At 41.5% G+C, this 15,973-nt stretch overlaps 1 protein-coding gene across 3 annotated transcripts; it reads left to right on the top strand.

Annotated features, from left to right (window-relative positions):
• Positions 1-310: 310 nt before the first annotated feature.
• Sfpq (splicing factor proline and glutamine rich) lies at positions 311-15,732 on the top strand. 3 transcript variants are annotated; one of them, XM_087660392.1, is made up of 13 exons: positions 311-1,211; positions 1,792-1,980; positions 2,192-2,493; positions 2,585-2,680; positions 4,495-4,691; positions 4,796-4,880; positions 5,504-5,621; positions 6,059-6,107; positions 6,191-6,312; positions 8,593-11,551; positions 14,481-14,527; positions 15,287-15,368; positions 15,652-15,732. In XM_087660392.1, exons 1-10 carry the CDS (start codon positions 408-410, stop codon positions 8,728-8,730), a joined length of 2,100 nt encoding a protein of 699 aa, XP_087516518.1. In that variant the 5' UTR covers positions 311-407; the 3' UTR covers positions 8,731-11,551; positions 14,481-14,527; positions 15,287-15,368; positions 15,652-15,732.
• Positions 15,733-15,973: the final 241 nt, after the last annotated feature.

Here is a 15,973-nt window from a genome sequence, read left to right on the forward strand (position 1 = left end):
AAACAGCCTTTCAGCGCTATCAGGAGCTGATAGGGCCCTGGATATTTGATTTCACGAGAAAGTTGCAGGGCATGCCCATTCAAATTTCTTCCAACAAATCACAAAGGCTTGTGGACAATTCCTTATTCGTTCATAGGTCAAATGGAAACCACAGCCTACCTACCTCCCGCCTCTCACAAGGGAGCCAATAGGGAAAACTCAGGTTTCATCATCAAGTACTGTACTTGCTATTGGCTGATTGAGCTGTCAATCTAGGGAAGGCGGGCCAGGCCGAACTGTCCTATTTAAGAAGAGGACAAAGGCGGCGCGCAGCTTCTGTCGTCCGCCATTTTGTGCTAAGCAAGGTGGCAACCACGTTCCCTGAGCGACTTCTCCGCTTCTGCCTCGACCGCCCCTTGACTACAGATATGTCTCGGGATCGGTTCCGGAGCCGCGGTGGTGGTGGTGGAGGCTTTCATCGGCGTGGAGGAGGCGGTGGCCGCGGCGGCCTCCACGACTTCCGCTCTCCGCCGCCTGGCATGGGCCTCAACCAGAATCGCGGCCCCATGGGCCCCGGCCCTGGCGGCCCGAAGCCACCGCTCCCGCCTCCACCTCCGCACCAGCAGCAGCAGCAACCTCCGCCGCAGCAGCCCCCGCCGCAGCAGCCTCCACCGCACCAGCAGCCGCCGCCACACCAGCCGCCCCATCAACAGCCCCCGCCTCCGCCGCAGGAATCCAAGCCCGTCGTCCCGCAAGGCCCCGGCTCGGCGCCCGGAGTGAGCACTGCGCCGCCTCCGGCGGTCTCGGCCCCGCCCGCCAACCCCCCTACCACCGGCGCCCCGCCGGGCCCGGGTCCTACCCCGACTCCGCCGCCCGCAGTCCCCTCTACTGCCCCCGGACCGCCTCCCCCTTCCACGCCGAGCAGCGGAGTCTCAACAACGCCTCCACAGACCGGTGGCCCTCCGCCACCGCCCGCCGGGGGCGCCGGTCCAGGGCCTAAGCAAGGCCCAGGCCCTGGCGGTCCCAAAGGCGGCAAGATGCCGGGTGGGCCTAAGCCTGGCGGTGGTCCGGGCATGGGCGCTCCTGGTGGCCACCCGAAGCCACCTCACCGAGGTGGCGGGGAGCCCCGTGGGGGCCGGCAGCACCACGCGCCCTACCACCAGCAGCACCATCAGGGCCCCCCTCCCGGCGGCCCGGGACCTCGCACAGAGGAAAAGATATCCGACTCGGAGGTGAGTAGGTTCTGGAGGAAGCTGTCCGTTTCTCTAAGATGGCGGCTTCTGCCTACCCTCGGCGTTTTTTCCCCCCGCCCGCGGCAGTGGAGGCCTCCATTTTGTCCCCTGCCGGAAGCGCTCCTGCGCATGCTTGCGAAGGCGGGGCGGACGCACGGCGGGCTGTGTATTCCGCCAGGGATTGGCTTCCAGCGGGAGGGCAGCTGTGCGTCCTGGTGGGCTGCTAGAAGCTAGCGGTCCCTTGGGACCCAACTAGTGCATTTCGTAGACTTCTGTGCTGTTGGAGAAAAAAGGGCAATTTGGCGTTGACTTCCTAGTGCACTTAGATCTATTTGGTGACATCAGAGTATTGTATGATGGGCGTTTAATAAAGGCGGGTGTGTTTCAAAGCATTTTGTATACGCTCTGCTGTTTATTGATTAATTAGATCCTTTCGGATCTCCAAGTATAGTACAACCTCATAGTCTTTATTGAAAAAAGAAAATCGTTATTAATGCATGATGGCCTGTTTAGGGGCAACTAGGGTTTTTTTTTCCCCTGCCCTGACTGTTGTGTGAATTCCGTCCGGTTTCTTCATTAGGGATTTAAAGCCAACTTGTCTCTCTTGCGGAGGCCTGGAGAAAAAACTTACACACAGCGCTGTCGGTTGTTTGTGGGGAACCTACCTGCTGATATCACAGAGGATGAATTCAAAAGACTGTTTGCTAAATACGGAGAACCGGGAGAAGTTTTTATCAACAAGGGCAAAGGGTTCGGGTTCATTAAACTTGTGAGTGTAATTTTTTCCTTTTTAAGGCATGGTTTTAAATGGGAAGAATTAACGGGCCTTTACGTTTCTCATCGATAGAAATCAGCATAGTGTGTATTGGGGCAGAGCTTCAGACCTTTAGCCTTGGGGTGTTGGGAGGACTGCACGAAGACAGTTCTTGAAATAGAATAGCTAGTTTTGGAGCTGTTTAAAATGTTTCTGGTATTTTCAGGAGTCAAGAGCCTTGGCTGAAATTGCCAAAGCTGAACTTGATGATACCCCCATGAGAGGTAGACAGCTACGGGTTCGGTTTGCCACACATGCTGCAGCCCTGTCTGTTCGGAATCTTTCTCCTTATGTATCCAATGAACTTTTGGAAGAGGCCTTTAGCCAGTTTGGTCCTATTGAAAGGGCTGTTGTAATTGTGGATGATCGTGGAAGATCCACGGGGAAAGGCATTGTTGAATTTGCTTCGAAGCCAGCAGCAAGAAAAGCATTTGAAAGATGCAGTGAAGGTGTTTTCCTACTGACAACGTAAGTTGTCTTTAGTTTATGCTAATTTTTTTATAATTTTGGTGGTTAGTTGAAATACAGTTTGAAGATGAGGAATCATTTGTGTTACTAGGACTCCTCGCCCAGTCATTGTGGAACCACTTGAGCAGTTAGATGATGAAGATGGTCTTCCTGAAAAACTGGCCCAGAAGAATCCAATGTATCAAAAGTAAGACTAAGCTTTTTGGTGTTCAAAAAGAGAAGTTAGTGGTTTTCTAATTCTGCTTAGAACTTATTAGAACCTTAGAAATTTGGCCTGTTTATTCTTTTGGTTGGTCTAACATTTTCTGTTATATAGGCCAGACTGACATCTGCTTGATCGTAGGTGTGACCTGCTGGCCAAAGTGTTATGAACATGTTTACACTGTTGCTTGAGTATGCTTAATACACATCTCTGGCTCACATGTATTTATTTTTCTTTTTTGAGAACAAGGTTTTTCTGTAACTTCCTGGCTGTCTTGAAACTTGTATTTGTAACTTCCAAACTGGCCTTTTGTAAGTTCCCACGGGTCTCTGCCTCCCAGAGTGCTGGAAATGAAAGCACATGCCACCACATCTGGCATACTTGAAGCTGTTGGATAAAGTACATTTGCATGTGAACCAGATACATGCTAAGGTTGAGTGAGATCTACTTGTTATTGTTGGGAAAAAGAAGCCTGGATAAGGAATTTGGCTATAGGAAAAGAGGGAGATAGTGTTTCTTTTTTTTTTTTTTTTAAAGATTTATTTATTTATTATATATAAGTACACTGTAGCTGTCTTCAGATACACCAGAAGAGGGCATCAGATCTCTTTACAGATGGTTGTGAGCCACCATGTGGTTGCTGGGAATTGAACTCATGACCTCTGGAAGAGCAGTCAGGTGCTCTTAACCGCTGAGCCATCTCTCCAGCCCGAGATAGTGTTTCTTATCTACGTTCCTGTTCTTGGATCATTTTCTTTCTGCATATTTACCCTACTCCAACCCCGACCCAGGGTTTCTTTGCCTAATCCTGGCTATCTTAAAATTATAGATCAGGTGGCCTCAGGTCTCCCAGTCTCTGCCTCCCTAGTGCTGGCATTAAAGGATTGTGCCACCGTTGCCCCCCAGATTTTCCTCTTTAGGTTTAGACACATGGTCTCTGTAGACCAGACTGGCCTAGAAACACATTGTGGTGCCTTTTTGGCTTTTTGCTTTATTTTATATCATAACTTGCTACTTCTAGAGTTAATACAATTTAGGTAAATAGCTCATGGCTAGGTGAGCATTTGTCTGGGAGGCAAGTTCCAGGGTTACATGGTGGGATTCTAAAGATGATATTAGACTTAAGCAAAGGGCTCGGGGGAATGAAAGGTAGATGTTGAGAGAGACCTTTAAGCAATGTCAATTTAGTTTTTAATGCGTGTGTATGGCTTACCTGCTGTGTGTGCCTGATTCCCATTGTGGCAAAGACAGTGTCATATCCTTCCTTCATCCATTCTTAAAATTGCTTTGTGAGTCTGGGACACAAGCCCTGGTCCTTTGGAAGAAGAGCTGTGTTCTTTGTTGCTAAGTTATCTCTCCAGCCCCTTTCACTGTACTGTACTTGATATCGCTGTTTTGATCTCAGTGGTGTTTCTTAACATGGTTGAGCAGGATTGCAAGTTGGGGACCTTAAAAACAACATGATAGGGTAGGGAAAGGAATACCTCTTGTGGTTTTTGTGTCCATTCTTAGTGCTTCGGATCAAATCCAGGATACTATACATTATTGTTACCTGTTATATGCAAATGCCTTACCAGTGGGCAATAGGAATACAGGTACTTAAGGATTTTATTCATCTGTATATTTTTGAGTCAGGGTTTCTTTTGTGTAGTGCTGCCTGTTTTGGATCAGATCTCTAAAACTTGATGCTGTGATTAAAACTGTAAACAACCCTGCCTGGTTTAGGTTTTTGGTCTTCTTAGGAAGTCCACTGATACTGCATTCTCAAAATTGCTTCTGTATAAATTATGTATTGTCAGGGAGAGAGAAACGCCTCCTCGTTTTGCTCAGCATGGCACATTTGAGTATGAATATTCTCAACGATGGAAGTCTTTGGATGAAATGGAAAAACAGCAAAGGGAACAAGTTGAAAAAAACATGAAGGATGCAAAAGACAAGTTGGAAAGTGAAATGGAAGATGCCTACCATGAACACCAAGCAAATCTTTTGCGCCAAGGTAAAAAAAGGAAGCCTCAGAATTGTATTGGTAAAGACCAGTTGGGCATTTAAAAGAGGCCAGAGCCTCATTAACACGAATCTAAAATAATCTCCAATATTTAGATCTGATGAGACGCCAGGAAGAATTAAGGCGCATGGAGGAACTTCACAGTCAAGAAATGCAGAAACGTAAAGAAATGCAGTTGAGGTATAGTGTTGAATTCAGACTTGACTTCTCATGTGTATTCTGACTTAGAGACAAGGAGTACTAAGTGCAAGTTTGTATTAGAAAGGCTCATTACCTTTGCCAGAATGCTGCTATGACCAGAATTATGATGTAGACTTTATTCCTTTATGAACATTAGAGTTGAACCTCTACTTTTTTTTTTCTTCTTTTTTTCGGAGCTGGGGACCGAACCCAGGGCCTTGTGCTCCCTAGGCAAGCGCTCTACCGCTGAGCTAAATCCCCAACCCCTGAACCTCTACTTTTATTCAAAGACAAACTTCTAGTTCTTTTTCAAGTAGTTTTTTTCTGAAGGCGTTGCTGCATGGCACTAGTTGGCCCCTCCAACTGAAGATTCATTTCTCTTTGACTCTTAATGAAGTACTGTGTTTAAAGGCAAAGGCCATCACATTTGGCTTTTTTTTTTTTCCTTTTTTTCCTTTTTTTCTTTTTTTTCCTTTTTTTCCGGAGCTGGGGACCGAACCCAGGGCCTTGCGCTTGCTAGGCAAGCACTCTACCACTGAGCTAAATCCCCAACCCCACATTTGGCTTCTTAAGTTTTAGGTATGGATGACACTTTGGTTTATATGCCTGAAAAATATTTGTAGGCAAGAGGAGGAACGGCGTAGAAGAGAGGAAGAGATGATGATTCGCCAACGTGAGATGGAAGAACAAATGAGACGCCAACGAGAAGAAAGCTACAGCAGGATGGGCTACATGGATCCAGTAAGTTTTGTGATGCAGTAGATTAGCATACCATTTATTCATTGTAAATGTACTAGTGTGGCTGTTTTCTTCTGTTTTCTTTGTATGTACAAACTGCTACCAGATCTTCCTGGATCAAATATCACGGAGCTTGTTTGTTTTCATGGTCTAACCAGCTTTCAGGACACTGTATGCCACAATGAAGTAGAAAAACATACATTTTGAGCCTTGAGTTACTTTGGTTTTTGAGGCAAAGTCTTTCTTTAAGCCTTGACTGGCCTGGAATTCTATGTACATGTTGGTGTTAAACAGATAAGCCTACTTCTGCCTCCCAAATGATTGAATCAAAAGTGAATCCCACTGGATAAATATTTTTGTGTTCAATTTTTTTCTACTTGTGTACATGGTGGTAGGTTTCATGTATGATTGAAGTTTATTTTTGTGTTTTCCCTCCCCAGAGAGAAAGAGACATGAGAATGGGTGGTGGTGGAACAATGAACATGGGAGGTAAGTGAGAGACTTGTTACAGACAGCAGTACACACTGTAGCAGGAGCATTCTCTTGGGGTAACCACTGGTTTTGTTTCCTAGATCCCTATGGTTCAGGAGGCCAGAAATTTCCACCGCTAGGTGGTGGTGGTGGCATAGGTTATGAAGCTAATCCTGGAGTTCCACCAGCAACCATGAGTGGTTCCATGATGGGAAGCGACATGGTAATGTATCCTGTGGGACATAGTATAAAGGAGACTCTTCATTTCACGACTTGAGTTTTATTTTTCCTCTCTCTTTCTCTCTTTTTTTAAAGTAGCTGACTGGACTTTCAGTTCCCCCATTGTGTAAATATATATAATACCGAGGACTACTTTGGCAATGTAGAACTGTGTGTGGTGGTAACCTAAACAGATATGGTTGCCACCAAGGAGTCAATGCTGTTATGTTAGTCTGTGGAGTTATCTTTGGCAATAAGTATGTAGGTATTTTCCATTTTATTGTCTGTGCACTTTTGAACCTCCAGTGCATGGCAAATCCAAATTTTAGGTGTTATAGATAATTGTATATGGTTTTCTTGCATCCAAGTGAGAAATGGCACAGTGCCGTTCTGTGGTGTTTTCCAAAAGTAGGAGTCAGACTTGAGGCTTGTAGTCTTAAGCATGTAGGTGTGACAGGTAGGCCTTTGACCTTATTTGTGGTTTCTGTTTCTAGCCCATGAAAAGGGGAACTGTCTAGTGTTTTGACTCGTCGTTTCCCACTTGTTGGGTCTCTCTGTAGGTTCATCTTAAAAAAAAAAAGTTTCTACTTTGCTACAGGGTAGCAAAAGTCAACAATAAGCATACTGATGGTGTGCATTTGTTCTGAACCCCTTGATGCAATCATGCTTTATCTATATGGAGATAGCCTGTCAGGTGCTTGACAATAGTCAAATGAATTTTGGTATGAGTGGCTGCTGTAGGGGCAGGGCTTTACAGATCTTTAAGAACTGCATTTTGGTGGGAAAAAAATTATAGCTAAATTGAATATAAATAATTCACCTATAGCTTTTATCTCAAAGGAGCTGCATTTGTAGCTCATGGGATTATGTTATAAATAGAAATTTTAAGGTTTTAGTGTGAGACTTCACTTAAAACCTGCCTACAGTTTCTTGAGAATTAAAGTTAGCATTATAAATGGCTGGATAGGTTTCTTCAAATTGAACTTAACAGTACTTCCTAGAAGGCACAAAGTATCTACATTAAATTAGGTAACTAGTTTGACATGTGTTTAGGCTCTATGTCTAGACGTGGGTTTATACATTTAACAGATCCTGAGTCCTTAGATACTGTAATATAACTGAAGCCTCTAATTTTTTTAGCTCTTTTGTAGAAGTATACACCTGAAGACTTTCAGAAGAAAGCAAAGTCTGTTCAAGTAGTTCTGTAGTGTTTTGTTTTTCGAAAGTTGAAATTGTAGGAACAGTTAAGCCTGGTGCAATCTTTACTTTTATTTATTTTGATTAGTTATTAGTAACTGGGCTATTTTGAGTAGAATTTTAAGTGGAATGCCTGTAGGGTTCTGCTGTTAGGATATGTGGGTTTTATTTTTTACTTTGTGCTTTAAAAGTCAAAATACATAAAACTAGATGGGGCTATGAAGTCACTCACTGCTTTACTGCAGCCCCCTAGCTTGGTGATAGGCTGTTTTGGGAGAGAACCTAAAACGTGGAATTATAACAAAGTGACAGTGCACTTTCAAAACTAAGAAAAGCTGGACTTTGAAGTAGGTGGACTGTCTGTATACTGTGTTTGTAACAATGCAGAAACATACTGTGCATGTAAGTGTCTCCGGTTAGTAGTGATGGCTCTGAAGTGTGGTATGCCTGTGAGACTGTGGCAAAATGAGTTTTTGATGAAGTTACTGTGCCGGATAAGTAAAAAATACTATATTTTTTTGTGCTTTTTCTATTTTGTAGTCTGGTAGCATTTTATTAAGCTTCATTCCAACCTTTTAAGATTTCTGCAACTTTGCAGATGTGTCATAAGATCTTGAAAAGCACAAGGTTTCTTATGCAGCACATGCCACTACCTGGTGAGTAGGCCTTTGTCCTTCATTGAGCAAGTTGCTTTTTCTGATTGGACTTTTGTAGGCTTGGAGATGACTTTGTTTTCACACCTGGACAAGCATGTCAGTGGATTAATCTGATGTGAATTTTGTAGAACTCATTTTGGAATGGGTTTTCACATCTGCACTAATTTTTGAATTTTTTAGCACTACAGGGAAGATCTATTCTTTGAAACAGGTGTATGAGAATGGCTCAAGTGGGAACATACCACAAGGCATGTATTACCGTAAACTAATTTTCAAATTACCCTTTTTTCCTTTCTATGTTCCCGGTACCTGTGGATCGACTCATTGGTGATTGTATCGACGAACGTTGACTACGGAACCTTCTAAAATATTTACTTAACACACATGGACATCAACTACATTTAATGAACTGTTAATTACTGTTCCAATAGCGTACTGAGCGCTTTGGGCAGGGAGGTGCGGGTCCTGTGGGTGGACAGGGTCCTAGAGGAATGGGGCCTGGAACGCCAGCAGGATATGGTAGAGGGAGAGAAGAGTATGAAGGGCCAAATAAAAAACCCCGATTTTAGATACTTAGGCTTTCATTCCAGTTTGGTTTTGTCTTCTTGTTTAGATACCACTTAAATTCTTGGCATTTTAGTAAGAAAGCTACCTTTTTATGGATGTTAGCAGTTTATTGACCTGATATTTGTAAATGGCCTGTTTGGGCAGGTAAAATTATGTAACGCAGTGTTCAAAACAGGAGAAAAATTTTTTCATTTACTTTTTTTTTAACTGTATAATGTTTCTCAAGTTAATGGCAGTGTACCTTGTGCCACTGAATTTCCAAAGTGTACCATTTTTTTTTTACTGTGCTTCAAATAAATAGAAAAAAATAGTTATGAGACTGATCTCCAACTTTGCTATCCATGCTTCTATGCACATTAGGCTAGGTATTTCACTTGGAAAGCATGAGCGTGTGTAGGCCTGAGTGGCATATGCCATTTCTGGGAAATGTAACTGGAGGCTAAGTATTGTTTTCTACAAATGGTGGCCCCCCCTTGTTTAAAAAGAAATGCATATTGAAGTAATTAGGATTTGTTTGGCATTATAGGAAACAGGCTGGTGCTCAGCATTTTTTAATGGTTATATTAGAAAAGTTGAACTGTAAGTCTTAATTCAGGCACACGTATTAAGATTATGGAATGGGTGAAAACTACTGGTAGTGAGAAAGGGGGTTTGGTTAAACGGATCCCTTATGGCCCTATCTATGATTCTTTCCTTGAAAGGCTTTGAAAATGGAAAGATAATCTTGTTGCGTTTCCCCATATTGTTTTGTTTTAAAAAGAAAACAACCCAAGCCCTACAAATGGCTTGTACTGAACTTTTGCATTTGAATTAAAGATTGTTAAACATGAAGCCTTTTCATGTATTACTTCAAGTGATTTAAAAGACGGGATTTAGTTGGGAGTTTTAACTTGAAGAGTTAAGGGTTAGTAGTTAACTATAAAGTTTAGCCTTATGTATGCCTCCTTGTGTTGCTTCTAGTGAGCAAAATCTGTAGTCTGAAAGTGTTGGTTCTCTTGGAGAACTAGTGGTGACTGTTACCAAGTAGGACTGCCAAATCTTCTCACTATGGAGCTGAACTGTTTACATCAGTCTTATAGTGTAGTACCAAACCCGGAGAGAGTTGCTCAGGCTGCATAGTAAAAATACTCTTTCCTCCACCATAAGCTTGGGGATGTTTCCATGATGTCAGTTGATTGTCAACTTCATTGAATTTCCTTTCATTAGAACAAGAGACTTTCTGACTTGATGATAATAATAAAGTGTAGATTGCTTACTGTTGTTTATGAGTATAATGGGAGCTTGATTTCTTCCCAGTGTAAATATGTAAGAGGAAAAACTAACAGTACGGAAGTAATTGAATAGCTTGGCTCTGTTCTTAGTTACATTTTCATTCAAGTCTACATTGTAGAACTTTCACTGTGAAATGTCTTCATCCCTTCCACCTCTATCCTTGGTGCTAATTGGCGAAAGAAATCCTAAATCACTTGCTGAGGTCGAGTTCTGTGCTTGAGTACAAAAGGAGACCTATTGTGGAAACAATCGAGTACTTCATGCATAGAAACGTTGGAATTTTTGAAAGCAAAACACTACTGGATTATAAAAAGCATGTCATCAAATGGTTGTATGACTGACAGGTTTATAGTGTGTATTAAGGGGAAAAAAACTTTAGAAAGTACATTCATTTTTTTAATCACCAGTACACTTGGAAATAGGTAGTTCTATTATAATCATAGCAATCAGAAAGTTATTGGCCCAACTGAAGTTAATAATTGTATGGAAACAAAGGTCTGGATTTGAAGGAGCTCTTTTGGTTGAATTGTAATAGTAGGGACCATAATAATGAGAAAATTGAGGGGTGTTCATGGGACACCCATAGAGGGTGAATTTGAATGTATATGGGTGGGGGCTGGAGGGGAAATGGGAAAATCTGCCTATAAAATTAATGTTTCAGTTTATTTTTCAGATTACATGCCTTTCTTTATAAGGGATGCTGGCACAGACCCTAAGATAAGCTTTTGGTAGTAGTATACCCTTGAAGAGTGCTGAAAGGATGCTTAGGGATAATTTCCTCAGACTGTGGCTTTTGATAGCCTTTACTGGGGGCTGTAGAGCTGCTAAACAGTGTTTAGCAGAGAGGCTGCATAGTGTCAACCAACACTGACTCTGATCAGTGAAACTGCACCAAGGGTTGTAAGCTGCTGAGACTTTCATTGAGTCTTACATGTGATGGTTTTAGCCTGCTAGTGATTTTAAATCATCTTGAACAGTTGAACCAAAAGCTAAAAGGGAAACTTAGGGTGGGAGGGGAGGTTGTTAGGATGTAGTTTAGACATTTTCCCTTTGAAGAAACCACTTGCCCCATTTCCTCCTCCACTTTTATCAAAATTTTGTTTACAGAGGACACTTGGAAAATTTCTCCTTTTAAAGTTACATTCTATAAGAGTATATTTAATAGGCCTGCTATAAGCTGAACCTATTGACATCTTTATGTGGTGAGACTTACCTTAAAACCCACCACTCTGTTTTGTACCACTAATATAAACATAATTTGGGAAATTGTAATGTTACACCTGTGCAATTCTTACAAGTGGCATATCATGGCAGAGAAAAATTTAGGTACTTGGCTTGGACAAGCCATAAAGTTGTGGCGGAATGTTTTGTGGTGTTCTTGGACTGCAATTGTGCACTATTAAAGTAGTGGCCTGCTACATAACTGCATTTAGCCAGCATTTCTGCAGTGCGTAACTGTGAGGAACGTAGTACCGCAAATGGCAATGGACATTAGGACCCGGATGTAGTATTCCTGCTTGCTCCAAGATTCTCATTGCCGACTGCATACAGGTAGGTAACAAGCAATATAATCTAACTTGGTGACTTGCTATGTGCTTTTATTCAGTGGCATTCTGACATCACACTTCTGACAGTGAAATTACAGTGCAGCACCTAATACTTGTATGATAAGCTAGGTTAGTTCAAAATCTGGGTCTGGGGTTAGATCTGTAATTTGTTAGTAAGAACTCAGTGTTGTAGTTCTCAAAAGTGCAAACTTGAATCCTTGTGTCTTGACTCAGTTTTGTGGTTTTCTTTAGTTACATTGTAACTGAAGAGAAAACAGCAACGCAGCTGGTTGGTGGGTGAGGGAACCAAACCATACTGACCTGGGTGCTCAGAGTACCTTGGCGAAGACTGTAGCATGCGGAAATTACTCTCCTTAGTAGCAAACATGACCTCTTCATCGGTCAGCAATGTCTAATTTCATTACGCAATCTCGATAGCACTGCAAGTTGAGTGAAATAGGACTAAATGACATGGGGTGGTGGATTTTTTTCTGGGTTTTCTTTTTGTAATGTGATCAAAAATTTCCAGGTTTGGGCTTCATGGGAAGACTTGTTACTAACTTGGGCTTAGATGGGAATCTTATGAATAGTTCAAGTTCTGTGGCTTGTCTGAATATGTTTATACTCCAGACTTGGGGGACACTAGTGCGAAACAGTGGCTTAACATGTTGGGAATCATTCCCCACCATAAGACTTCGTCGTCTTCTGTAGAGTGAGTGCATTGTTCAGAGTAGCTCTTTGAACTTCCCTAGCTTTAGGGATGTGATTGATTATAGTCCAAAATGTTTAATAATCACAGGAATACGTAAGTCTTCAAAGCACCTTCCTTGTTGCTTAGGACTTGAACTTTCTATCAACTGTTGTTCCAGACCTCAATTCAGTTAGCCTTGGTATTTAACTAGCATGCATGAGAAAACAGCTACCACTTGTAATGCTTTCTGCTCTATAACTGGAAGGTTTGGTTCATTTTTGCATACGTACCGCTGAAAGCTTCAGGACTGTGAGAATTGCCTTTCGATGAATCAAGAACAATGGCTTGCTATCAGGCTGTCATGGCGGGGCAGTTACTCTAGCAAGCAATTGTGATTGCTGATGGGTGAAAGCAATATGGTGACTTAGCTTCTTCTACAATGTAGATCAAACAATGTGACATGAGTATCACTAACCTCCCTGAAACCCTGCTGGGGGCATTGAAGTGTCATAGTCTATTAAATCGGTAGCACGTGCTTGTTACCGTGGCTCAGTGATTTTGAATGTTAACAAAAGCTCAGGCTTCTGAACAGAAACAAATTGAAGAGACTATATTTGAACACGGACTTGGGATGGGGTGATTCCCCCCCCCCCTTCCTTGGTCTGCTTTAAGATTAGACTTTTGTACATGCTAGTTAATTTGAATGTAGGTGTAAGCTGTGGATTTTATAGTATATTGGGTTTTTAAAACACTCAAAAACCTGGGATTTAAATGGGTTCCAGTAATACTATATACTAAGGTGCTTGCATTGTATTTCATAAATCTTGTTGCATCCAAAATTATTATTTTTTTTTTAATGAAAACTAAGTTCAGAGGTGTGATGCCAGAATGTATTATCATACTGTTAGGCCCTTGGAGCAGATCCCGGTGCTTTCTGAAAGATGAAAGTAATGTAATGGGTACTCTTCATCCAGGGCTGCTTGCAGCCTATCAGCAATGCATACTCTGACTCTCCCTAATGAAGAGATGCGTGTGATTAGTTTTGGTCTTTAACCTTAATGGGGGTGCATGTCTCCTATTGTTAATCATTGTCAGCTGCAGTGACAGGATCCACAGTCCTGCATTTACTGCTGCCTTTTGTGTTAATGATTTTGGACAGGTTTTAGAGTTCTGGGGTGTTTGTTCTGGCCCTTTTCTTGGTTTTGGCTTTAGCTGATAATGTTTAGTGCTGTCTAGCTAGTGCAGTTCTTAATGGCTCCCCACTAGGGAGAGAATATGGAGGATTTAACTGCTCCTTTTTATCATCTGTCATTGCTGCTAGATAATGATTGGCAATTTTTTAGACTCAAATGTGCAGACCTCAACAGCGATTGGTAAACACCAACCTTAGAAATGTTTTTGAACACCAGTGCTGGAGAAAAAAATGAAGGTGAAATGGGCTCGGACGTAGACTAGGGATAATTGGAGAAAGGGGAAAGAATGCAAAACGATATAGTATCCCTTATGGATGGTCCATGTGCAACAGAGAACTATTTGTATACCTGTGGCAGTAATGATTCCGGTGGGGGGGCTGGGAGAACAACCTGGAACTTGAATTTTAAGGATGAGCTTTGTGTTTCTTGTGCCTGTGCCAGGTATATAGTGAAGGCTAATGACTTCTCCCTTAGAAGAACCTTTTTTTTTTTTCCTTCTCTGCTGTCCCAATAATGCATAGATGAGGCCTTGGAAGACAAAAATTGAAGCAAATACATAGGATTGCAGGGTAAAGAACTGCAGTGTTGTGTGCTTGCTGTAGTTAGGGTCAAAGCACTCAGAATGAAAGTCACTCAATTGACTGGGGAAGCAGGGAACTTGTAAACTGATAGCTGCTTTAGTCAGGTAAACGTTGTCACATACCTTCACATAAGGGATAGTATATTATGGGTTGCAAACTTCATTGTGCTCAGACTGGTGAATATAGGATTTAGGCTTTTGCATTTTAAAGAAGGTATTAGGCTTTTGCATTTTGAAGAAGATAGTTTTCTTTCTAATTCTGTCATCTACTTATTACTTACATAAAGAATAATTTTAGATCCCCTGCATAAAATTTCTTCCTTTTTTATTTTTTTTTAAATGCTATAACTTATTCCAGTCTTTAATCTCTGGAATTTTGCTCTTTAGAATTTGGAAGTTAACTAGCATTTTTCAAGCCTTTATTACATACCCTTGTCTTTCATACTAACTTTTTTTTATTATTCTTTAGGTAAGAATGATTGATGTTGGCTGACTTTGGAATCTTTCTTACTTGAAGTAAGTGGGTTTAGGACCTGATTTATCTTTGGCTTTAATGGCTAAAATACATGGAGATGAAAATTCTTTGGTCCTTGAAAATCTACCAAGGTACCAGTGTCTTAAAAATAAAGTTGAGAGGTAGCTTATGAATTATGAGCACTTGCCTTGCATATGCTGTTTTGGGTTTGTGATTTTTCAGTACCAAGGGAAAAAGATATGGCTAAAACAAAAACATTGTCAGTTTTATGTCTAGAGAATGAACTCAGTGATTAAGAGCACTGCCTGTTCTCCCAGAGGACCAGGTTTGATTCTTAGTACCTTTATATGACACCCAGAACACAGTGAGACAAGTTAAGAATTCTTTTAAGGGCTAGAGAGATGGCTCAGCGGTTAAGAGCACTGACTGCTCTTCCAGAGGTCCTGAGTTCAATTCCCAGCAACCACATGGTGGCTCACAACCATCTGTAATGAGATCTGGTGCCCTCTTCTGGCCTACAGTCACATATGCAGGCAGAATGTCGTACATAAAATAAATACATCTTTAAAAAAAAAAAGAATTCTTTTAAAAGGGAAAAAGACCTGCATGCTTAAAAGATAATGCTACCATTTTAAAAAGAGATGAAACATGCTGTATTTTCAGACTTGTATTGTTCAATGTCTGTTTTGCATGTAATATATTTATAATAGTTGTTCAGAGCCTTTGCCCCAAAATAATACTTTTTATTAATAAAGTAAAATATATGGTGCTAATATTAAATCTTGTTTTATTTATTATAGGTGGAATTAGATGTTCTCAAGACATACAACATGGGCCATCCAAGAAGGAAAGCCACAAATTGCTTAGATTGACAGACTCTTGGTGAGTGAAATGACATTCAAATTAATTTGGAGACAAGGCAGGTGCTATCAGACTTGCTGTATGAGTTTAAAAGAATTGACAGGGCTTCATGAAAAATGTCAGACAGACACTTAAACCAAGATAGTGGAGAGACATTCTGACCCAGCATTTTATTTGAAGATCATGCTACTACAAAGCTGCCAATAATTACCACGTTCCTTGATTTAACAGGGTAGTGTTAGAGCTTAGTAGGTGACATTTGAAGTTTTGATAAGTTGGATTAACCATATTTTTTAATTGACAGGATCAAGTGAGCTGTACCAGAAAATGAGTCAAGACCAAAGAGGAATGAACTTGACATTAATAAAGATACATTATTTTAAAACCTTGATTGTCTCTGTTCAAGTAGGACTCCTAGGGTTGACTGATTCTGTCCCCAAATTTAGTGGTTTTAAATTTGGTGCCCTATACGTAATATCATTTGACTGGGGGGGTCTAGCAGGGTTATAGAACACCTGAGAAAGTCCGTTTAGTTTGTTTTTAAAGCCGGAAAATGAGAAAACCGTTTTAGTGAGGCACTTAGTTTGGTGGAGGATTCTCTTACACGTGACCGACTTGAAAGAACA

This window comes from Rattus norvegicus, chromosome 5, assembly GCF_021556685.1.
Source record: "Rattus norvegicus strain SHRSP/BbbUtx chromosome 5, alternate assembly SHRSP_T2T, whole genome shotgun sequence".
Lineage (NCBI taxonomy): Eukaryota > Metazoa > Chordata > Mammalia > Rodentia > Muridae > Rattus > Rattus norvegicus.

Excerpts from the sequence above, each read along its gene's own strand:
- Sfpq (XM_087660392.1), top strand. The coding sequence starts at position 408 with ATGTCTCGGGATCGGTTCCGGAGCCGCGGTGGTGGTGGTGGAGGCTTT. Across the intron at positions 6,108-6,190 it reads TGGAACAATGAACATGGGAG|ATCCCTATGGTTCAGGAGGC; the intron begins GTAAGTGAGAGA and ends TTTGTTTCCTAG. Across the intron at positions 6,313-8,592 it reads CCATGATGGGAAGCGACATG|CGTACTGAGCGCTTTGGGCA; the intron begins GTAATGTATCCT and ends CTGTTCCAATAG.